General features: G+C 52.3%; 2 protein-coding genes across 2 annotated transcripts; both read left to right on the forward strand.

Annotated features, from left to right (window-relative positions):
- The first annotated feature begins 10,875 nt into the window (after window positions 1–10,875).
- LOC144138999 (uncharacterized) lies at window positions 10,876–21,074 on the forward strand. Its single transcript, XM_077671500.1, has 4 exons — window positions 10,876–11,771; window positions 11,886–13,289; window positions 19,981–20,080; window positions 21,054–21,074. Exons 1-4 carry the CDS (start codon window positions 10,876–10,878, stop codon window positions 21,072–21,074), a joined length of 2,421 nt encoding a protein of 806 aa, XP_077527626.1.
- A 420-nt stretch (window positions 21,075–21,494) lies between these two features.
- Window positions 21,495–23,106, forward strand: LOC144137898 (ubiquitin carboxyl-terminal hydrolase 22-like). Its single transcript, XM_077669915.1, has one exon. It carries the CDS (start codon window positions 21,643–21,645, stop codon window positions 22,828–22,830), a length of 1,188 nt encoding a protein of 395 aa, XP_077526041.1. The 5' UTR covers window positions 21,495–21,642; the 3' UTR covers window positions 22,831–23,106.
- Window positions 23,107–25,075: the final 1,969 nt, after the last annotated feature.

Consider the following 25,075-nt stretch of genomic DNA (forward strand, 5'->3'; position numbering starts at 1 on the left):
AGGCCGAAGAGATGGCGATCGCCTTAGCCCTTACGAACCCAGAGTGCACCACAGTCATCAGTGACGCTAGACAGGCGATCTCGCACTACGCTACGAATAGTGTCTCCCTCAGTGTTGTGAGGGTGTGCGGGGCCCTACTCCCCAGACGATCATCGGTGACTATTAAGTGGTTCCCGGCGCACGCCGGCCCGTTGAGCACGGGCGAGAACCGCAACGAGGAGGCGGACCGGGCGGCACGCGCGTTCACCAGCCGCGGCGCGAGCCCGAGCCCCCAACTTGCGGTGGAGGAAGACGACGAGGTGGTGCCACTCACCACCTACAAGGACACCCTGGAGTGGTACCGGACTAACCGCCGGACGCTACCCCCACCCCACCCTAAGCTGACGCGACGCGAAGCAGTGGTGTTTAGGCAGCTGCAAACACGTGCGCTGATGACTCCAGTAATAGCTAAACACATATGCCCGGAGGTGTACCCCAGTGATGTGTGTGTGATGTGCAAGAAGGACAGGGCCACGGCGGCCCACATCCTGTGGGACTGCAGAAGACACCCGAGCGAGGCCAGTGCAGCAGAGACGTTCCCGCCGTACCTTGTCAGTGCGGCGGCGTGCAAAGACTACGTCATACAACACATGGCCGTCCAGCAAGTGTCGGACGCCCTCGAGCTTCAACGCCCGAAAGTGTCACCCCCACCCGGGGGTAGGCATGAGTAGGTGACGGAAGCCGATTGGCCGGCTGACACGACGTGAGGCCGCGTCACGTTTGCAGGACAAATAAAGATGTTTTCTCTCTCTCTCTCTTGGTTTAGGTGTATACGGCATGTGTTCCTCGCGAGCCCAGCTCTACAGCTCCTTTTATGCAGAATACAAGCATTCTGGTGTGTTCAATGGCTGTTCGCATTTACATCATATGGCCTTTGTAACAGCAGAGAACAAATACCGGCATGTGCGTTCTTAAAGCGAAGCCTTCTGTGTGACACAATGGTGGCGTATATTGCGTCGAGAATGCACTGCAGGAAAGGCAACTTTTTTAGACGATGATGATAATTGTGGGGGACCTAAAAGAAACAAACGCTTCCCTTGGTTGTAATAGAACCTGGGTGCTCCACATTGTGAAGCCGATGGTAATCTAATTGCGTCATTGTTGCTCGGTCGAAGCAGTTTGGGTTTGAAGCAGGGTTTATGGACGAGCACAAAAGACAAAAATGATGCATCGTCCGTCTAACGACGGCAATAGATGAACGCCGACTATTCTTTGTGCGAAAAGTAATGGCGGAAGGTCAAAGTTCATGCCGCGGCGATCAAAAATCCAAATTGCGTGTGAGTCAAAGTCAATGCTCACCGTGACAAAACCCAAAGAGTCTGCGAGTGAAAGTCCAGACTCAGATGACAGCCAGGGAATTGCTGAAGGGAAAGCTTCGCGTCCAACCATTGTCTTCGTCAGAGGAAGGGTTGCACGTTTTTTTATCGCTTTTCGTGATATAGCCTGCTACGCGATTTTAAACGACTGACGCCTCGAAGACACGTGATGCATCGGAAGTTCTTGTTCGCAGATGCAAAATATACCCGAAATCGTAGCCGTATGAACTTTGCTCAATACGGGAATGTAAACTGACCCAATGTATTGGGTCTGTGTGCGTGCTCATGACCTGCGCAGTCTTTGACTTCCAGTGTCGGTCATTTTAGAGACGATAGGGTTTCTTGGGCCACTTCAACTGGAAAAATTTGGTCTGTCTGTCTGTATGTTTGTCTGCCTGTGTCTATCACTCGATTCACCCAGGTGGAAAAACTGAGCACATGCTGCACAACGTTCTTGTGTACTCACAGCCAAATCTGAACGTCTGAGTCCGGTGTAACTTTGTTGAACAAGAACAAGACATTACGCAAATATTCGGCAGAAAATGAAAACACGAGTAATATTTACAGTGTTCCTTTATCAAAAAATAAGGAGTGCTTGCTTGTGCGATATAAAAATAAAATACTACATCAACTGCAGAAAACCGTCGTCTGCTGATGCCTGGCGGAACTAAAAAAATCAAACGGCGACAGCACGAAAGGTTCCACTAGACGTTCCGCGTTCCCCTTGAACTGCTCGTGTAGTTAGGCAATGTTGTTCTAACTTTTTAGTCGGGTGCCTCGATTCATGCGGGTCTCCACCATACGGCAGGGCTGGCATCTTTGGCACATAACTTTTAGCAGTGGAACGCGGTAAATGAAAATTCACTTGAGCAGACCTGCAGCGTGTTGTCTTGGAAGGAACGAGACCGGAGAGGAACAGCATGAGAGGGTATCGGGAAAGAGAAGGAATGCATTTACTTTCCAGGGGCGCCAGTCGACTATCGTCTTGCGTCGACATTTGCAACAAAAGGAGCAGATCCCCGGCCAGTTTTTTAACTTGAATGATGATAGCCATTGTTGCGCTACTCAACCAAAAGTGTTTGGCCTGTCTATCTGCCTGCCAGTTAGTCTGTCCCTCGATTCAGCCGCCCCGACAGAAGCGAAAATGAATTTTTGAGCCAAGTGTTTTTACTGGTGACACGTTTTAAATTCAGTACATCTAGGAATATTCCTTATATTTGATGACACTGTGAGAAAAAAAGATGCGTGCTTGATTTTATGCGAGAGCAACTAAGAACATTAAAGTAGTTCTCAACATGAAAGCTGTCCGAAGTCCAAAGCAGTGATACTCCATACGGGCTGTTGCGCCTTTTTTTGCTGTTTTCTACCAATCCTCACACTCTTTCGCTCACTGCCTCAGTCTTCTATTGATGAATTGATTAATTGATTGTAGGGTTTAAGGCGCCGATGCAACGCAGGTGATGAGGCGTGCCATAGTGGAGGGCTACGGATTAATTTTGATCACCTGGGGATGTTTAACGTGCCCCGAAATCTCGTATACACGGGCGAGATTTCGGGGCACGTTGCTTTTCTCCTCTATCAAAAAAGCGGCCTCTGCGGCTGGGAATCTAACCCGCGACCTCGTGCTCAGCAGCGCTACGCCTTAGCCACTGAGCCACTGGGGCGGGTAATTGACGAATTCAATAGAAATTTGTTGGACTAATTTAATTTTCGCGGCTTCGCAGTGCTTCCGCACTTTCTTCTGGGACAGCTCGAATCCTTTTAGGCACGGAGTACCTTAGAACTGTACAATGTCCGCCCGCGTCCGTGCGCATAGCATTTACAATAGCAAAAAATCACACAGGCACTGGCACAGGCACAGGCACAGGCACGGGCAGGATTCGAGCCTGTGTCGGGTGACCAGACAGAGTTCGCGTCAATCGTTTTACCCATTGGGCTACGACCGAGAGTTAGTACCCGAGAGTTGAATGGTGTAATCCCTCGCCTATAATGGTGCGGAGTACCTCAGGACCTCCCAATGTCCGTCCGCGTCCATCCGTGCGCACACCACCATCAAGGGAAAATCAAGCGAAATTCGATTTTAGCCGTGCGTTGCAGTTTCATTGAGAGAATAATCAAGGTGGAACTCACGACTCAAATCGAATGACGGTCGGGGCGCGAATAGGATGTCAGTCGGGGCGCAACTTGGATGTCATTTCGGCAACCCGTACTCCGCACCGTCGCCATCATCCACGGAGTGGAGATTCTGCCATTTTTTTATATTTTTGTTTCTTCTGCCTGCAGCGGCACAAGCGGAGGTTCTGTTCTTGCGCTTTCTTTTATCTCGCCCGTGCAGGAGACTTTGCGCGCCATTTTCAACGCGTGTTTTTTTTTCTGGGGCCTATTTTTTTCCTTTCTGTCGCAAAAACCAACCCAGCCGGCATTCCTGACTAAATGAACGAAAGGACTGCCTGTTATTTAAATATATTATGCATGAGAGGTTCCTGCGCTTTGCGCTAAATAATGGGGGCATGTACGACAAGTTATAGTGGTTCCAAGAGTTTCTAATGGGTATGCTTATGTAAGCACCTTGATAAAGTATTCTTTTTTGTCTTGCTCAGAAGGATGAATCGAGGCACAAGCGGGTGTCTTTTCGAAGCCCCTGTTTGGGTGCAAGACGCTCTTTGTTTGGGTCCGCCCCGCGGCGTGACTGCGGTGGCTAGATAGCCTGGCCATGGACTAGCTACGTCGAAAAGCTGGGTTTTACAGTGCACTGTACTGAAAGCGCATTGAAAAGAATATTTTAACTGCAAAACACAAACGAGGTTGGTGACCAAGGCTCGCCCACTATCCTCGTGCTCTAATTTCAAACCGCCCGAAAAGATGGCGCAGCAGCATGCGAACACGATAAAATTGAATTCCTCGAGTCTTCAATGGGTGGACACAGGGAGGGACGGCAACAGCATGAAGAGTGTGCTGATGTGACCAGAGCGACACTTACGTGGCTGACGCGATCAAAGACTATCCGCCTTTGCAGGAAAGCCGACTTGCTTTGGCAAGTAAATGCATCTCTTCTCTTTCCCGCCCACCTCTCGTGCTGTTCTTGACCGTTCTCGTTCTTTCCAAAAGAACCCTCGAGATGTTTGCTCAAGTCAATTTAAATTTACCGCGTTCCACTGCTCCAGGTCGGGTGCCTCGATGCCAGCGCTGCCGTACGGTGGATACGCGCTTGAATCGAGGCATCCGACAGCAATGTTTATAAAACCACGTTGCCCTACTCCACGAGCGCTCCAGTTTGGTAGTGAGCAGGGTTACATACAGTATGCCCTATCAGAACATGAACCTTTCCGACGAGCAACAGGCCCAAATAATTAAAAAAGCGTACAAAACGGCGTTAAGGCTACCGATATTCACGTCAACCGAAAAGCTACTGGACTTGGGGTTCCCAACACATTCCAAGAACACAAACAAGCCCAGCTCAAAGCCCAGACTGAGAGGCTGATGCAGACCCTGACGGGTAGGACGCTCCTGCTTCAGGTGGGCTGCACCAAACAAACCAGAGAAGTGTACAAGACAACAGACATTCCTGATGACATCCGCTGGAAATTCCACGTGGCCCCCATATCTAGAAACATGGGCCCCAATCTGATCAAGGTAGGCGCAGAGCACGAGTGGATTACATACGCCGTACGTTCTCCCACAAGAACAACACAGTGTACGTTGACGCCGCCACACAAGATCCAAGGAAGGGACGAAGGGCGGCTGTAGTCACTGACCCAGACCTCGGTATCATCACCTGTGGGTCGCTACGTCATTGTACCGTGACAGACGCCGAGCAGCTAGCTGTCGCTCTGGCTGCGGCGGAAGGCTTCTTGACGGGCCGGTCATTTAGAATAACTTTCTACTCGCAAGAGGCCGGTCGGAACTTTTTTAAGGAACGAGTAAGCCACTACGCACTCCGTGTACTCCTCCAGGCTCAAGGTGACGCACCTGAACACCCTGAGCTGCCACCAAAGATTCAACGCATGATCCTGTGGGCCCCGGCGAGCTCGGGAATAGAGGAAAACACAGAGACGTACAGGGTAGCTCGAGGCTATACCACCAACCGAGCACCCGATGATTTCGATCTCGAAGAACCCACCACGCCACTCCCCCCGAAATACTCGGCCATATTGGCATACTACAGGGTTATCAGGAAGAGGTACCCTCCGCCACACGAATATCTGACGAGGGCAGAAGCCGCCGACTGGAGACAGCTGCAGACAGGCACTTTCCGGAACCTGAACCTGCTGAGTAAAATTTATCCAACTCCATATGCAGACTCATGACCATTGTGCCATCAAGAAAAACGCACCCTCGTTCACACCACATGAGAATGCCAAAGCACAACGGCTGTCCCCAAAATCAGAAACCCTGATGCGGAACAATGGTTGGCACTTGCGGCGAGCGCCTGCTGTAAAGACCAGATCGGTCTGAATTAGTGGGCACGCAAAGCAGCAGAGGCCGTTGGAGCCCTGAACCAAGAGTACCACCCCTGCTGACCCCGTTGGGAACTGTCGCTAGTGGCACGAGCCCTCGGTGGAGTGCCGCCCAACCACTAAAAAATGCAAATAAACGTTTTTCCTCCTCCGCGGAATGTCTAGTGGAACCTTTCGTTGCTGCTGCCATCTGATTGTTTTGAATTCCGCCAGGTAGCGCGGGCAACAGCAGGCGACGCTTTTCTGCAGTTAATGTAGCATTTTATTTGCTATCGCAAAAAGCAAGCACTCGTAATTTTTTAATAAAGGAACAATGAAAAGAATACGTATGTATTGACTTTCTGCCCTATATTTGCGTCAGCAATGTTTACAAGTTTGAACATTAACACCGCACATAGAAGTGTTTGATTTGGCTGTGGGTATACAAGACAATTCCGGAGCACTTGCGTCACTTTGGCCAGCTGACTGAATCGAGTAACACAAATTCATACAGAGCGACAGACCAACATTTTGTTGTTCAAGCAGCCCAAGAAAGACTGTCGTGTTTAAAAACCCTTCCTGTGGCTGCAATCGAACCTGAGGCGCCCGCGTTATGCAGCCGACGTCTATCCGATTCCTCCCATTCGAAATGGCCGAAGTGGTGGGCAAGCAGCCGGTACTGATTCGTGCCGTACACCCCAAACCCAAGCGTTGTGCCTATCGAGTGCACACCAGAGAGATGCTGCCGGTATTCGAGAAACGTGGTGCGTACCTACAGGGTAGCACATACTGGAGGAGTGGGATTAGCCACCAAACGAATCCGAAACGAGAAAGCTCCGCGTTTAACCATGGTCGTCATTAGACGGAGGGAGCATGATTTTTCTTTGTCTCTCGCCGTTTGTGTAACGAACAAGCCAGAAATGTAATAAACCTGCTCACTACTGTCTAACTGACACACTGAAAACAGGTGGGTTTTTGTTGAGGGGTGAGAAAGATAGAAGCCGAAAAGGAGGAGTGCAAGTGTGATAAAGACAGTGAGGGGATTGAAAGAGGATTCGAAGAGAGGGAAGTAGAAGGAAGCCGGGAGAGAAGGACTCTGAAGGAAATGGTGAAAGGGAGGAGAAGGGGGATTGGAGGGGGAGAATATATTGTAAAAAGGAAGAAGGGGCGGAAAAAGGAGAAGCGGCATTGTTGATGTAATTAGAGGAGGGTTCAGTGAAGAGCACAGGAGAGAAAGAGGAAAAGAAACCGGAATTGTGGGTGCAAGGACAACAGAGAAGGGATGTAAAACTCGCCCTAAGTCGATGACGGAAAGGAAGAAAGGGGTTAAGAAATGGTGTGTCACGGGGTGGGGGGTAGAGAAATTCCGGGATGGAAGTCTTGGTGGTATTGAATGGAATGAAGTGGTAGGGGAGGATCGCAATTTGAGGGGCGGAATGAGGGCAAGGGGAGACGTGAAGAGGAAATGGTGATGGTGAAAGGACGAAAAATTAGACTGGAGAGCGAGGAGTGTAGCGGAAAGGGGAATGGGAGGATAAAGAAGGGGATGGGCACAGAAGCAGAGACGACAAATGTACAGCAGAGAAATGAGAAAAAGGGGGTAGCAAAATGAACGTGAAAAGGGTTAGAGCCGGGTACCAGAACGTTGAGGTAGGGTTGTCGTAGTGCAAATGGGACTTGCCCGCTAGGTGGCCGACCGATGTGGGCCTGCTTCACATCGGCTCCGTCAAAGACCGCCCCAAAGACCCACCAACGGCCTGCACTGCGACGAAACTATCACCGGTCGACAGAGCATCGTCAGCGCGTTCCCCGGATACCAAGCATACGTCAGGCAAGCCACTAATTTTCATCTGACAACGCCGAGAAATTTCGAAGCGGCGACCGCCACGCTAACCCTAAATGGAGGGTTAGCTGCGCTGACGTGGTGGCTCGCCTCGGCAAGCTTGCCACCTCGCTCGAGCTTGCTCGCAACAAAGCCGCCGCTGCTACCGGCACAACGAACAAGTAGCTGCGGTCGCCTCCCTACCCTTCTTCACGTGCTCTTCGTTCACCACTCGCTCCGAAGACGGGGCACACGCTCACGCGACGCACTGAACTGCTCTTGAACTGCTTCGGGCCGTCGTCACACATCTTGAGATAGCAGCGGAGCGGACCAGCCAGGCCTGCGTTAGGCCTAGCCCGTCCCCGACCCCGCGCGCACGCCATGGCGGCTGCGCCCGTGGTACCTCACGACGAGATGAACACCCACGGAGAGGCCCCAGCGATTATGGACTACGAGGGCGACGACGTCACCACCGAATTCGAGACCAACGAACGGACTCTACCTCAACAACGCGAGCACGACCGGACGCACGAGACGGAGACGGAGAACGACGACGGCTGGATCACCGCCGGCAGAAGGCTTCGACGCCGCGCCGCAGCACCCCTCGGTAAGCCGGCTCCTCCTTCTTCTCCTGCAGCCTCGCAGCCTCGAGGCAGCGATAGCTTCGCTAAGAAAGTGACTGCCAGACTTAGCAGAGCGGCGCGCATGCCCGTGGCGCTACCGAGACACGAGACCAAAATTATCATACGTCCGCGCGGCGGGCTTAACGTAGCGAAAACGGAGGCCACGCGCCTCATGTCAGCCATTTTCGCAGCAGCCGGGGTTACCATGCACGAATCCAGAATGGACACTATTTGTACGAATCCGACTCAGAACATCATAGTGATCAGCACGCCCGACGAGGGTCGCGCTCGTAGCTACGTGCAAATTAGGCAGCTTCGCATAGGCAATGCCGAGTACGAGACCTTCGCGTACGTGTCCGCCCCGGACGGCACAGTAAAGGGAATCATTAGAGGCATAGACACTACGGAGACGCATCAGGATCTACAGAACAACATCGTAAACCAAACCAACCCCTTGGCACTAGAGGCCCACCGAATGGGAAACACCACCACGGTTATCGTGGCGTTCGAGGGATCTAGAGTACCTAATTCGATCAAGTACGGGGCCATGATAGTGCGGTGTAGCCTGTACAGGCAGCACCACGAGTTCTGTCGGTGCTGCGGGAAACTAGGGCATCGCGCGGACGTTTGTCCGAACCCGGAGACTAAAGTGTGCCTTGCGTGTGGGAGACGCGAGCCGGAGCCAAACCACGAGGCCACGTGTAAGCCTCGTTGCAAGCTCTGCAACGGGGCTCACGCAACGGGAGCCACGGGCTGCCTCAACCGATTCAAGGTGCCCCACGTGGTACTCCAAAGGCGAGGGGCAAAAGAGCAACAGCCGAAAGAGGCCAAGCAGCAGCCGCCTCAAAAGACAGTGGAAACCTTCCCACAGCTGCAATCGAGAGTACACGCCCCCGTTGCGGCGCCGCGGACGAAAGTAGGCGGGTCCGTTAAGGCGCCGGCGTCAGCGGCAGTGGGCGGGGCAAAGAACAACAGAAACGGCCAGGCGCAGCCAGCGACGGGCGTGACGTGGGCCAGGGTGACAGCTGGCGCGACGAGACGCGGCAACCCCGCACTCGAGCGAGAGCTGCAAGACGTTCGCCACGAAAACATGCATCTGAGAGCGCAAATGGAGAGGCAAGAAGAGATAATACTCGCGCTAAATCGCAAGCTGGACTTGCTACTCGCAGGCAAGATACCGCAAGAGCTCCCACCGCGAACCCCAACGGTTTCAAGGGACTCGCCACAATCGCCGCCCCCTCCACCGATTCGGATCCCGCTAGAGCCCGAGGAGGTTGAAGAGACCTCCGAAAGCAACAACCCAACGCCTGAAAACGTCGCGGCGAATTGCAGCGACGCTCCACGGGAAGAAATGGACACGGACAGCGAACCGACCAAGAAGAGACGGGCACTGAAGTCAAAGATCCGCGAGCAACAATACGTGACCAAAGAAGAATTCCACAGTTTTCAAGACGCGTGCGCCAAGCAATTCGAGACGGTCAACACGCGCCTATCGGCCCTCGAGGCCACGCAGGCAGACATGTCGGCTAGACTGGCCAACCTAGAGACCCGCTTCACCAACATGGAGCAAATGATGACAACAATCTACAAGAAGCTCACGGCGAAGCCGCAGCCAATACCGCTTCCTGAAGCACAGCCGTAATGACAATAAAGACAGCGGAGAAGACACACGAACTCATCATCTGGCAGTGGAACGCGAACGGGTTCCGGGGAAGGAGAGCGACATTCTTGCAGCACATTGCACGCGCGGAGAAGAGACCGGACATCATCCTCGTCCAAGAAACGCACTGTGAGCACGCCCCGAAAATCCCGGGATACCGCTCCTACGCCTTTGCACTTCCCAAGACTCCAGAGAAGGGGGCCCGCGTGCGCGGCGGCATCTGCACTTTCGTGAAGAAGGGCATGGTCAGCCTCGAACACAGCCTCCTGCACGCCACGAACGTGGAACACCTTACGATAGAAGTGGTGATCGGAGCCAAGACCCGAGCCAGAAAGGAGCACGTGTACATCATGAACGCGTACAGGAAACCCAAATACGCGAAACAACGCTACGGCACGCTGATCAGCAAGATCAAGCGGCTGGCAGGGGACCAAACAACGCTGCTCTGCGGTGATTTCAACGCCCCGCACACGGCGTGGGGCTACCAATACGACACGGCGAAGGGTCGCAGCCTCCTGGCAGAGACTCAGGCGGCAGGGTACCACCTCGCCAACGACATCATGGTCCCCACCAGACAGGACATATCGACGGTGCGCCGAGATAACAACCCGGACCTCACCTTCAGCAACAACGAGAAGGTGAGGTGGCGAAACACCCTGGAGACGCTCGGCAGCGATCACTGTATCCTAGAGGTCACCGTTCCCCTCAGAAGTCGAGCGAGCCCGCATCGCAAACAAAGAATCACGGACTGGGACAAGTTTCGTGCCAACCTCGGCACCGTGCCCGAGAACATCGAGAACATTGAGGCATGGACGGCGCGGTGCTACAAGAATCGAAGCGGGCCACCACCGAGTTCGAGACGGAGGAGGACGCACCCGACGTCGACAGCAGGCTAGCACACCTCATCGAGGCGCGCAACTCCCTCAAACGCCGGTGGAACGGCCAGCGGCACAAGCGCACGCTGCGCAAGAGGGTGGCGATGCTAAACAGAGAAATCGAGAAGCACTGCGAGACGCTGAATCGCCAGCGCTGGCACGCCGTCTGCCAGGAGGCCGACGGGCAAATCCACAAGAGCCGAACTTGGAAGTTGCTCCGACACCTGCTCGACGACACCAAGACCAAGAGCACGCAACAGCACGTCTTGGCGCGAACCCTCCTCAAGGCCCGCCGAGAGCTCGGCGACGACGAAGTCCGGCGCCGGCTCGACGCCAAGTACCTACCGGCCACGCCACCCTCGCCCCTTCCGAGCTACGAGGGCGACGTCAACCCAGAACTCGACGCGGACATCGAGGAGTGGGAAGTTCGCGCGGTTCTGCAAAAGATCAACGGAAAGTCGGCGGCCGGCCCCGACGGCGTGTCGAACAAGGAGCTGCGCAACCTCAGCGACGGCGCAATCGCGTCTCTCACGCGGTACTACAACAACTGCTGGCGCAGTGGCGTCCTGCCCCGCAAGTGGAAGGAGACGCGCACGGTGCTCATCCCGAAGCCCGGGAAACTGCCAGACATCGAAAACCTGCGCCCGATATCGCTGACGTCGTGTGTGGGCAAGGTCCTAGAACACGTGCTTCTAAATCGGTGGCAACGGTATCTGGAGGAGAACGAGCTATACCCCAACACCATGCTCGGATTTCGGGCGGGACTGAGCACCCAGGACGCGATGCTCCTCCTAAGGCACGAAATTATAGACCGGACGACCAAGAGATCCGGAGACACAGCGGCCATCCTCGGCCTCGACTTATTAGGAGCGTTCGACAACGTACAGCACTCGGCAATACTGCGGCAGATGTCGCGCCTGAACATGGGCGAGCGATCCTTCCAATACGTCAAGGATTTCCTCACGGAGCGAACCGCGACCATCGTGGCGGGAGACCTGGAGTTACCGATGAAGACGCTTGGCAGTAGGGGCACGCCGCAGGGAGCGGTGATCTCGCCGACGCTGTTCAACCTCGTTATGATCGGGGTGGCCGAACGCCTCGGCTCCCTCCCAAGGGTACGACACACCATATACGCCGATGACGTCACCATCTGGACCACGGGCGGCAGCGACGACGAGATCGAAGAATCGCTCCAGCAGGCCGTCGAAGCGGTCGAAGAACAACTTCAAGGAACAGGCCTCCAATGCTCCCCGGCCAAGTCGGAGCTGCTGCTGCTGCGGCCGCCTCGAAGTAACAAGACCGACAACGACGAGCCGAACATCAACGTGCGCACGAGCGACGGTATCACCATTCCCAAGGTCGACACCCTGCGCGTCTTGGGACTGCACATCGAGAGCACGCGCCGTAACGGTTACACGATACAACAGCTCCAAACCAAGGTACACAGGGCGATGGGGCTCATCAAGAAGATATCCACCAAGTACGCCGGCATGCGCGAGCGCAACACACTCAAACTGACACAATCCTTCGCCGTCAGTCACCTGGCCTACGTCGCCGCCTTCCACACCTGGAACGCCGCCGAGCGTAACAAGCTGAACGCTCTCATACGCAAGGCACACAAGGTCGCGCTAGGTCTATACACGCACACTAACACGGAAAGGATGTTAGAGCTAGGAATACATAACACTATAGAAGAGATCGCAGAAGCGCAGCAAACAGCGCAGACGGCTCGCCTCGAGCAAACGCGCACGGGCAGGGCGATCCTAGAACGATTAGGACACAGGCCGCGGCTGCAGGAGGGTAGGGACCGGCTGCCGCTTCCGCGGGTCCTGCTCGAGAAACTGCAGGTCCCACCGCTCCCGCAGCACATGGACCCACAAGAGAACAAGGAACGACGGCTGGCCAGAGCCCGAGCGCTCACCGGCACGTACTCCAACCACACCGGCGCCGTGTACGCGGACGTGGCCCGATACCCGGGCCGACGACACGCGTATGTGGCCGCAGCAGTCAGAGCAACGACGGGCGAGCTCGTCACGGCCGGCAGTGTGCGGGCCAGGTCGGCGGAGCAGGCGGAGGAGTTGGCCATCGCGCTGGCCCTCTCGATCCCGGAATGCACGACAGTACTGAGCGACTCCCGAGCGGCAGTCACCAACTTTGCAAGAAATCAAGTGTGCGCGAGTGCGGTGAGGGCGTGCGGGGCCCCAGACCCAATGCGCGCGCCGATAACGGTACGGTGGTTCCCGGCCCACATGGGCGCAGTGGGACCCGAGCCCAACCGGAACGAGGACGCGGACAGGGCGGCGAAAGCGCTGACAGGACGCCCAGCCGACCCGCGACCCGCTGTGCCTCGAACGACCGAAACCGGCAACGACGGAATCGACGACGACGACGGCGAGGACGTCGACGGCGACGATACGGAGGCGGAGGAGCCCGCCCCGGTGACCACGTACGGAGGGGTCCTGGAGTGGTACCGGGAGCGTCGCAGACGCTACCCGGGGCCGCACCCCGACCTCACCAGGCAGGAGGCGGTGCTCCTCCGCCAACTGCAAGTGAGAGCAACGTGGACTCCCGTGTGGGCCGTACACGCGAGCCCGGAGCTCTACGAAACCGATGTGTGTGCGGTGTGCGGGGCCGCGAGGGCCACCCTAGCCCACATGATGTGGAACTGCGACGTGAACCCTGACTCATCCGAGGCGCTCCCGCCTCACCTCGCCCGTGCGGTGGGCGAAAGAGATCTGGACTCACAACGGGCCGCCGCGCAGTTTGCGCTGAGGGCGGTCCAACGCCAGCAAGCGCGGGTAGTTGCCCCCTCCTAAGAGGGGGATAGCTCCTGCAGCCGAAAAGCAGGCAAATAAAGATGTTACACCCCCCCCGTAGTGCAAATGGACCATCTGAATACATGAAGGGAGGAGGAAGATGGAAGGAAATGTGTGGTTGGCATGGGAATTTCAATGGAGAACAGAAGGAAGGGAAGAAAGGAGAGGAAGTAGGAAGGTGGGGCGAGAATTAAAAAAAAAGAGAATAAATTATTTTATAAGAAGGTGAGGGGATGATCCAAGACAGGGGAACGGAAATACAAGAGCAGAATGGGGATGGAAGAGGGAGTAAATTATATAAGTCAAAATCGTCGTCATCATCAGCCTGGTTGTGTCCACTGCAGCACACAAGATATGAGTGGTATGTATTAAATCTCCGAAAGATTATGCGGTACGCTTCCCGGCTATTTGTGAGAGAAAATGAAAATCAAAGACAATGTGGGTAGGGCGTCGCTCCCGTAAGGTTTTTGCGGCGATCCAGAGTTTTAGCGTAGCGGCTAACGTAAGCTACGCTACCCCCATGGCGTGCCTGGACTCGACTGGGCATGTGCGCATTAGTTCCGGTTTCCGACCCCCGTGCCACTGCAATTCGTTTTGGCAAGAGGCGGCTTTCCTCGCCGGGGCCGCGCGTGCATGCGCAGTCTGGTTCCCGCAGGTAGAGCAGCGTAGGCTAGCCGCTATGCTATAACTAATGATGCGAAAGTGAAACTACCGCCTATGAGGCAGTCGGAAAGATTCAGTGCTGTGTCAGCTCTCCTCTCAGTAGTATACAATGTAAGAGGGTAGTTCTTACAAACAAGGCACGTTTGTATATAGAGTGACACAGCCGGGGTTTTTGGTTTCGGGATCTATGAAATATCCCCAGCGAGGGGAAACTCATCTTGCGGAAATCTGCGCGTGGCTTTCTGTGTGCGTGTGCGTATGCGCGTGCGTGTGTGCGTGCGTGTGATGCGTGGGCGTGTGCGTGTGTGTGCGTGCATGCGTGTGTGTGTGTGCATGTGCATGTGAGTGTATGTGTGTGTGTGTGCTGCAGACGTTTCGCGTTCTATTGTCCAATGAAAAAAATAATTTGTGGGCAACTATTTGTGAGAGTGTACGTTACCGGAGAAAGTGACGCTTTTCTGGCAACACGTTCACGGGTGGCGAAAGGTTAAAGCCATCTAAAAGCCATCCTTTTGTCGTGATCTCAATTGCTCCAGGCGCGGATGATCCAACTACTGCGCAAGTTCCCGCCAAGGACGAGGCGGACAATGCGACGGCGCTTGCCAAAACAACGGAGGAGGTGGAGATCACGCGTACAACAGCCCCACCGACTGTCGGTGCCACTCCCATCCAGCCGTCCTCCCAAGGCATTTCACCGACAAAAACACCGCCGTCTACAAGGATGTCTTCAACGTCCCAAACAACCACCCCTGATACGTCACGTACGTGTTTTTTGCAACACGCTTCACCGACAAAAAAATACAAGCCTAATAATAGAAACACACATGAAATCACCTGATTATCAGCCGAAGGTAATGCGGAATAAGGTTGTAATATCACTGTATACAAGCCACATTAGCTATACCGAACGTGAATATCATTTTCCCATTTGCTTTTTACGTCACTCGTTTCCAAACTAAGTGTACAAAAAGTCTCCATTCAAGCGAGGGACATACTCTGTAAACGAAGTGTCGGCTGTGCATATTGTAGTAAAGGGTTATAATGCAAGGTTTAGAGCGCGGCGCAACAACGTTGGCACAGGTCTAAATAGCATCTCAGGGACGTAGAGCAGTGATATATAAATAAATAAATAAATAAATAAATAAATACATAAATAAATATATATATATACGTCAGAAGATGATGCAATGGGCCCGGTGAAAATACCGTAGAGCGAACAGACGAACGGGTAACAAACAAACTTTATTGACGTTTCGGCCTGGGACAGACCTTCGACAGACCTTCGACCTTCGTCTGACGAAGGTCTGTCCCAGGCCGAAACGTCAATAAAGTTTGTTTGTTACCCGTTCGTCTGTTCGCGCTACGGTATATATATATATATATATATATATATATATATATATATATATATATATATATATATATATATATATATAGGAGAAGGGCTGTCTTTGGTTGCCGTAGCAAATAGTAAAAAATGGGTATAGCTTCTAACAAAACTGTTTATTGGTCGACGTTTCGATCGGATGCCGATCTTTCTCAAGATCGGCATCCGATCGCAACGTCGACCAATAGACAGTTTGGTTAGAAGTTATACCCATTTTTTACTATATATATATATATCTAGCGAATCAGAATAGGAAATGAGGGACTCGTAGAAATAACACGGAACTAAGGGTTGGTAGTCAAGAAAACCTCGCGAAGCAAAGGGGAGGTTGTGGTAGCTCATTGAAACAGATAAAGAATTTGCAAAGAAATGAAGAAAGCGAAGAAAAAACGCCCGCCAGGTGGGATCCGAACCCACGACCTCCAGAATACCGGTCTGGTGCGATAACCACTACGCTACCGGCGGAGCGATTTTCTCCCCCGCTTTCCGGGGTATTTATGTCAATGTAATTTTGTTCTGGGAGTGGTAGCCAGCGCCACTCTGACTTCCCGGGGTGAAGGGGACCTTCTTTTAATTCCCCGCTCCGTGACTCGAGTGTCTACGACATGTCGAGAGTGGTCAACCAGCGTTGAATCCTCTTAAGCTCCCTATGGCACCAAGACTGCCAGAACAGAGGCCCTCGTTATGCATGTAGCGAATCAGAATAGGAAATGAGGGACTCGTAGAAATAACACAGAACTAAGGGTTGGCAGTCAAGAAAATTTCGGAAAGCAAAGGGGAGGTTGTGGTAGCTCACTGAAACAAATAAAGAATTTGGAAAGAAAGAAAGAAAGCAAAGAAAAAATACCCGCCAGGTGGGATCCGAACCCACGACCTCCGGAATACCGGTCTGGTGCGATAACCACTACGCTACCGGAGGGGCGATTTTCTCCCCCGCTTTCTGGGGTATTTATCTCAATGTAATTTTGTTCCTGTGCTTGGGGGTGGTAGCCAGCGCCACTCTGATTTATCGGGGTGAAGGGGACCTTCTTTGTAATACCCGCGCCGTGACTCGAGTGTCTACGACATGTCGAGAGTGGTCAACCAGCGTTGAACCCTCTTAAGCTCCATATGGCACCAAGACTGCCAGAAAAGAGGCCCTCGCTATGTATGTAGCGAATCAGAATAGGAAATGAGGGACTCGTAGAAATTACACAGAAATAAGGGTTGGCAGTCAAGAAAACCTCGGAAAGCAAAGGGGAGGTTGTGGTAGCTCATTGAAACAGATAAAGAATTTGGAATTCTGTGTTATTTCTACGAGTCCCTCATTTACTATTCTGATTCGCTACATGCATAGCGAGGGCCTCTGTTCTGGCAGTCTTGGTGCCATAGGGAGCTTAAGAGGGTTCAACGCTGGTTGACCACTCTCGACATGTCGTAGACACTCGAGTCACGGCGCGGGGATTAAAAAGGTCCCCTTCACCCCGAGAAGTCAGAGTGGCGCTGGCTACCACCCCCAAGCACAGGAACAAAATTACATTGACATAAATACCCCAGAAAGGGGGGGAGAAAATCGCCCCGCCGGTAGCGTAGTGGTTATCGCACTAGACCGGTATTCTGGAGGTCGTGGGTTAAGATCCCACCTGGCGGGCATTTTTTCTTTGCTTTCTTTCTTTCTTTCCAAATTCTTTATCTGTTTCAATGAGCTACCACAACCTGCCCTTTGCTTTCCGAGGTTTTCTTGACTGCCAACCCGTATTTCTGTATATATATATATATATATATATATATATTTATAGCGAATCAGTATAGGAAATGAGGGGCTCGTAGAACTAACACAGAAATAAGGGTTGGCAGCCAACAAAACCTCGGGAAGCAAAGGGGAGGTTGTGGTAGGTATTGAAACAGATAAAGAATTTGTAAAGAAAGAAAGAAAGCGGAAAAAAAATGCCCGCCAGGTGGGATCGGAACCCACGGCCTCCAGAATACCAGTCATGGGTTCGGATCCCTCCTGGCGGGCATTTTTTCTCCGCTTTCTTTCTTTCTTTCCAAATTCTTTATCTGTTTCAATGACCTACCACAACGTTTCCTTTGCTTTCCGAGGTTTTCTTGGTTGCCAACCCTTATTTCTGTGTTATATATATATATATATATATATATATATATATATATATATACGGGGTGTTCCAGCTATCATGCACCAAGATTTAAAAAAAGAGTAATGGCGTATCTCGAAGAAAACCTAGTGCATAATGTTTGCGGTACTGTGGAGATGCGGGCAGCATTTTTTCGTTAATGAGACTTAACCAATTAATTGTATTTAATTATCTAACTCGAGGAGTACTGTCCTAATAACTAAAGGGCCAATGAGGCACTTGTAGTTACCCACGAGGGGCATTTAACTGCGGTATTTTCAGCGACGAACTAATTGCGTACTCATTTATTCTGACTGATACAGAAAACCCGCGAAATATGAAAAATACCACGTCACGGCGCTTCCGCGCGCGTGAGCGCGCTTCGTAAAGCAATGCCCTCAAACAGGCTGAGTCTGTGTTAGCCAGAACGAAATAAACAAAAGAAAGAAAGAAGAAATCACGACCGCGTTTGTGCCTTATCTGCACACGCGACCCGCGAATCTTGCTGTTGCTGCTCCTTCCATGCATGCCATTATCAAGTTGATACGCTGTCTCTTCGGGCGGGTGATAAGTGAAGTAGTTGTTTTCAACCAACTTATTTGGGGGCGCTGCTTTACGATACGCGCGGGAGCGTCGTCACTTGGTATTTTTCATATTTCGCGGGTTTTATTTATCAGCCAGAATAAATGAGTACGCAAATAGTTCTTCGCTGAAAATACCGCAGTTAGATGCCCCTCGCGGGTACCTACAAGTGCCTCATTGACCCTTTGGGGATCAGGACAGTAATTACCGAGTTAGATAATTAATTACAATTATTTAATTAACTATATTTAACGAAAAAATACTGTACACTTCTCCACAGAACCGCAAACATTATGCACTAGGTTTTCTTCGAGTAAGTCCATCGCTCTTTTTTTAAATCTTGGTGCATGATAGCTGGGACACCCTGTATATATACATCAAGGTTGCAGTCGTCATTGCCAGTGCTATTCGGCATTTTCCGTAACACATAGTAGTGCCGAATAACGTGTGTTTGTCATGTTTTTTTGATACCGTGATAAATAAGCGAAAATATAAGTCGAGAAAAATCTGCCGTTTTTTTTCGGGAGCGGTAGTCGAACCCACATCTCCGCATAACGCGTGCGGTGCACTGACCAATTATGCTATCCCGCAGCGGCTCCTCTCTGGACTTTACCGGGGGGGTTTATATTTACAAGTGCTCTGAGGACGGTCAACTATTGCCGCCCCTCGACTACCGCGGGAGACGTAGAACGTGTTTTTTCCCAGCGGCCGCCACGTAAGACGTGGTCGGAGGTCGGGGTTAGCAATTCACATATCCAAACTGCTGGAGCCAGAGCCCGCGTAATGCACGTAGCAGAACCGAAAGATACGGTACGAGGGACTCGGTAAGGACACATATCAAGGTTTATGTACTAATTTATCTACGGTTAAAGAAGACAAGTGTTTGCTGACGTTTCGACTGGAGGACAAGTCTTAATCGTAGTAACGTGCAACATAGAAACACGCACGTTTATACAGGTGCCGAAGGTGAGTTATAGTGCACCCTTGTTAAGAACCTACGTTTGCGGTTTGGGGTGAGGGAACAAAGAAAGAAAGGGCACTGTACATGTGGGTACAAAGTTTCGTGAGGTTGGGCTCCTGAAAAATCTCCCCAGGAAAAAAAATAGAGAAAGTTCCATAGCAATAGCAGATGCGGTCCCACGGGGGCAAGCAACAAAATCTTTTTAATAAGCAAAGTAATTACCAAGTTTATTTCATGAAAAAAACAGAGAGGGTGGGAAGCTGGTTAAAACAGACAGTACACGTATGAAATGCAGGAAAAACAAATGGTACAGCGAATGACGACAATAAAGATGTCCAGATGCAGTTATCAGACTGATCGTTCTACAAACCACTCGGAGATGATCCTACAGCCTATTTTAAAGAAACCGTTAGAAAACACCTCTGTTGAAAATTATCATCGCCACGCTTCTCCGATGCATGAAGAGGACGAAGAATAAACCTAGATGCGACGGAGATGGTGAGGGATAGCTCGCGCTCAGAGCTCGCTCTCGCGGCTCGAGGCTGGCTTCTCGAGGAATCGAACGACGAAGACACGACTGGGTGCCACGAAAATAAACCCTCTGCTTCTGCTTGGAGAGCTTCATTTTTCGACTCCCGCCACGCCTTGGCTCAACATTTTTGGTGCCGACGACCCGGGACCCACAGCGGGACCTACCGAGAGCATCGAGGCAGCGGAGCCACCATGGAGAAGCTCAAATGCAAGAGGACATCGAGGCGGGCGCAGAACACAAGGATCATCAACGAGGCAAGTGTGCCATGGCCGATCCTTGCGCTACGGCCGACCAGCTAGCGTCGCTTTACGAGAGACTCAAGGCTAATAACGACGAGCTAAATAAGATCAACGAAGAGCTCGAAGCTCATATTCAGGATCAGGGGGCATTTGAGGCCGAATATGCGGGCGTGATCGAGTATCAAGATAACGCGACACGCGGCCTCGCTGAGCTAAAAAGCAAGAGCAACCGCCTTTCCTAGTCAGCTGCACCTATGACAGGACCCGTAGCGAACGTCACGCCCCCAGTCGCTGCTACGACTTCGGAGAGAACCGGGCCAAGCTTACCCAAACTCACAATCACTCCTTTCTATGGGGACCTGTGCCGATGGAATGAATTTTGGGAGCAATTCGACCAAATGATAAACAAGAATAGCGGCCTTTCAGTTTGCGAGAAATTCCACTACCTACGACTCTTTCTGAAAGGAGATGCTGCTTCGGCAATCGGAGGGCTACCTACGACGGAGGCTTGCTACCAGGATGCTCTTGCAATGCTGAAGAAGCGTTTCGGCGATCGCACGCGACTCGAGCAAGAGTATTTCGCCAGGCTCCGAATGATCAACCCGATCAGGTCCTCAAGTAACACAAGTGGCCTTCGCAAGCTCAACGACCAGGTTTTGGTCAATATCCGTGGCCTCGAAACCCTCGGCGTGAAACGGTCCTCCTTTTCGTCGATGCTCTCAGACATCCTGTTGCGAGCCCTTCCGCACGACATCGTGCTCCAGTACCACTGCACGCGCACTGCTGAAACACCTACACCGCAAGCGGATGCACCTGAGGATTTGCCGACAGACCTAGACCGTCTTCTGAAGTTCCTCAGCACGGAGCTGGAGAACCTTGAAAAGAGTGATTTCAGGGGTCAGAGAGGACAAGACAGCAGGCCTGAATATGAGGCAGAGAAAAGCATCCGCCCTAGAGACTCTAAGCCCACGTCGTGTGTTCTCTCCAGCACTTCAGCGACGTCCGGTGAGGGGTGTGCATTCTGCAAGTCAGAAGGTCACATTACGGAGTCTTGTCCTGCGGACATACCTTCGGAAAAGAAGAAGCAAATTTTGTCGAAGGAGATGCGATGCTTTCGCTGCACGCTGAAAGGACACCGAGCACGTGACTGTCGCCGCAAGATTACCTGCAATGCGTGCGCCGGTAGACATGCATCAAGCGTCTGTAGCCCGAGAAAGAACAACGCACAGGATTCTCGTTCTGAAGGAAGTCCGAACCCACGCACGACGGTCTGCGCATCAGTCGGAAAGAAGTCAGGAGTTGACACAAGTGGATGCGTTCTCCTCCAAACTTTTCGAGCCTGGGCAGTGAGTGACAACGCTTGCCACATACCGGGACCCAGGCTACATGCGTGTCTTCAATGTGTCTACTTTGGCTGCTATGGGAATCGGCATATTCACGAACATGCAGAGGCCAACCAGCAGTTACTAGCGGCCGATGTCTCATACGGAGTGGTGTTCTGTTTTGCCTGTGATGATTATGTGTACGACGGGGAGCTTGGAGCGGTGGCCCGGGTCCATCGCCGCAAGTGTGCCCGGATGATGGGCCTGCAGGAGTTGTACCACCACTGGGAGCCCACCAGCCTGGAAATGGAGCTGTTGCGGCGGAACCCACGCAGGAAGCGGATCACAAACAACTCCTACATAGGTCTCCGGGGCCTCATCAACCTGGGCAACACGTGCTTCATGAACTGCATCGTCCAGGCGCTCACGCACACGCCCCTGCTGCGCGACTACTTCCTGGCTGACCGGCACGTGTGCCAGTTCCGCGACGACCCCGCCATGTGCCTCGTGTGCGAGATGGCGCGCCTCTTCCAGGAGTTCTACAGCGGCAAGTCCAGCCCCCACATTCCCTACCGCCTGCTGCACCTGGTGTGGACGCACGCTCGCCACCTGGCCGGCTACGAGCAGCAGGAGGCCCACGAGTTCTTCATCGCCACCCTGGACGTGCTGCACCGGCACTGCAAGGGCACCAACGGGATGTCCAGCACCAACCCGCACCACTGCAACTGCATCATTGATCAAATCTTCACTGGCGGGCTCCAGTCTGATGTGGTGTGCCAGTCCTGCAAGGGTGTGTCGACGACCATTGACCCGTTCTGGGACATCTCTCTAGACCTGGGACCCTGTACCCACTTGCAGCAGCACCCTTCCTCGGAGGCTGAGGATTCTGAACCAACCTCGCTTCTGGACTGTCTAGAGAGGTTCACCCGGCCAGAGCACCTGGGCAGCTCGGCCAAGATCCGGTGTGGGCGGTGCGAGAGCTACCAGGAGTCGACCAAGCAGCTCACCATGAAGCAGCTGCCGGTGGTGTGCAGCTTCCACCTGAAGCGCTCCGAGCACTCGTCGCGCTTCCACAAGAAGATCTCCTCGCTCATCAGCTTCCCCCAGTACCTGGACATGAGCCCCTTCATGTCGGGTACACGGGCACCCTCCTCCTCCTCCTCTTCCTCGTCCTCCCCCGCCTCCTCATCCTCTTCCTCGTCCTCCGGCAAGGCCACCTCCGCCGTTCCACAGCCGTGCCACGACAACAAGTACTGCCTCTTTGCGGTGGTGAACCACAGTGGCACCATCGAGACGGGTCACTACACGGCCTATGTGCGGCAGCACCGGGACCACTGGTTCAAGTGCGACGACCACCTCATTGCCCGGGCCAGCCTGCAGGACGTCCTAGACTCGGAAGGCTACTTACTGTTCTACCACAAGCAAATCCTGGAGTACGAATGAGCGAGGGGCGCACATTCCCCCCTCCACCTCTCCTCGACGTCTGCTCTATCCATTCTCCTCACCGTCTGTGTTGGAAGGTTCCCGGGAGAGCAAAGAACTGCTGCGGTGTGCGTGCGTTTGGCGGAAAGGAAGTCCGAAAATGTGCATTTATGTGCGTGTGTATCCGTCTGCAGGGACATGTCTTTGAAAGGAAGTCCGTAAATGTGCATTTATGTGCGTCTGTATCCGTCTGCAGGGACATGTCTTCAAATGTGTGTTTGTTTTTCTCTTGTCACAACTTCAACACCTCACTGTATTCCTGAATGATGCAGTAACGTACAAAAAAAAAATAGACTATTCACTTGTTCTGCTGAATCCTGTAGCTGGAAGGTTTTATGTCTGCCAAAAATCCTAAAAAAAGATAATCCAGGCCGTCAAATCGCCGCTGAGGTAGGCACCGTCACACAACACCCACCGCGGTATGTGAACTGAATAATCAGCATTATACCGCCTAGATTTCCCTCCTACATTGAAGATACCAACCGCTTTCTTTCGGACATTTAGATTTTGATAATTCCCTTCTTTGATTATTCCCTTCTGATAACAGTGGATGTTTCGTCGCTGTACTGTAATATTCCGCACGGTGATGGAATCAGGCCAGTACTTAACGCCTAAAGTGAAGCGACCTACGACAAACTTGCTGATAGCTCTACACTAAGCACTGTTCTTGAGCTGACTCTAGAACTTAGCAATTTTGAGTTTGATGGAAAACACTACGTCCAAATAAGTGGCACATCTATGGGAACACGCGTAGGGCAAAACTAAGCCAATATATTTATGGGGTTTCTAGAGGGAGAATTTTAAATAGCCAGAGCTTAAAGCCACTCTATTATAAACGTTTCATTGATGAAGTATTCGTGATTTGGACATGCGGATAGGTGAACCTACTAACCTTCATAGACACGTTTAACTCTGCGCATCTTTCCATTCCTTATTCTTTACAATACTCCGCGTCAACTGTTAATTTTCTTGACGTAAGCGCCACCGTCTCAGAGGGGAAAACGATCACTAAACTGTACCGAAGACCGACCCACAAGCAACAGTACCCACATTTTCAAAGCAATCACTTCAAACATTGCATAACCGGAATTACGCCAGCTCAAATGAAGGAGCTTTGAATTGTAGTTCTTAAGAGCACGCAGCGCGCTCATTTGAAACAACATTACCCCGTAAAAATAAGTGACACCGGCATACAAAAAGCACAAAACCTGAACTGCTCAGACCTTCTCAAAGGCACCAAAACCTCTCACGACACCATCCAAACGCAGTTAGTCTAACACACTTCGAATGTGTTCCCAAAGTTTCGTCTACACTAAAAAACAGTATAAAAGTTCTAGAACGTATTTTTGCGGTGCCCCACGGGCGGTGCACAGGAAAAGCAAAAGTATCCGGGATAGCCTGACCTCACCGAAAATAAGGACTCAAACGAGAGGTGGATGGAGCCCTTGCAGGAAGCCTCGATGCCAAATGCACACACCCATTACCACCATTTCCTCTCTCTCTCCTCTCGCGATGAACTCATTGGAGGTTTGTTTATTCAGTTCGATTTTTCCGCCTTCGCACTGCACCCGGGCCATTTCGTAGTGCAGCGCGCTTATATTTGTTTCTCTTTTAGGGGCGAAGCACCATAGGTGCTGGAGCTGTTGGCGTCTCGTGTCATCGTTGTCGTCGTCGTAATCGTTGTTTCATGTAGTCACGGTCTTAAAACACCGGGGAACTCATTTACGCCTGGAACACGCCTGGAAAGAAACACTTGAACACTCCTTCAAGCATCGCGCTAGACATGTTCGTTCTTAAAAGACAAGAGACTTTTACAGCTAAGCTGTGTATACCTGTACCTCCCAACTGCGGTCTTTACTCCTCTCCAGGTTTCGCGTTAGTGGAGATGGTCCGCGACTGTTTATTGTTCTGCCCGATAGAGCACATGCGGGAACTTTGTTCTTTTAAAGACCCGCCGCGGTGGCTCAGTGGCTAAGGCGTTGCGCTGCTGAGCACGAGGTCGCGGGTTCGATTCCCGGCCGCGGCGGCCGCTTTTCTGATGGAGGCGAAAAGCAAAAACGCCCGTGTGTACGAGATTTCGGCGCACGTTAAAGAACCCCAGGTGGTCAAAATTAATCTGGAGCCCTCCACTACGGCGCGCCTCATAGCCGGCGTTGCGTCGGCGCGTTAAACTCAACAATCAATCAATGTTCTTTTAAAGACAGTA

Source organism: Haemaphysalis longicornis, unplaced genomic scaffold, assembly GCF_048455015.1.
Source record: "Haemaphysalis longicornis isolate Haplotype H1 unplaced genomic scaffold, Haemaphysalis longicornis Haplotype H1 scaffold_5, whole genome shotgun sequence".
NCBI lineage: Eukaryota > Metazoa > Arthropoda > Arachnida > Ixodida > Ixodidae > Haemaphysalis > Haemaphysalis longicornis.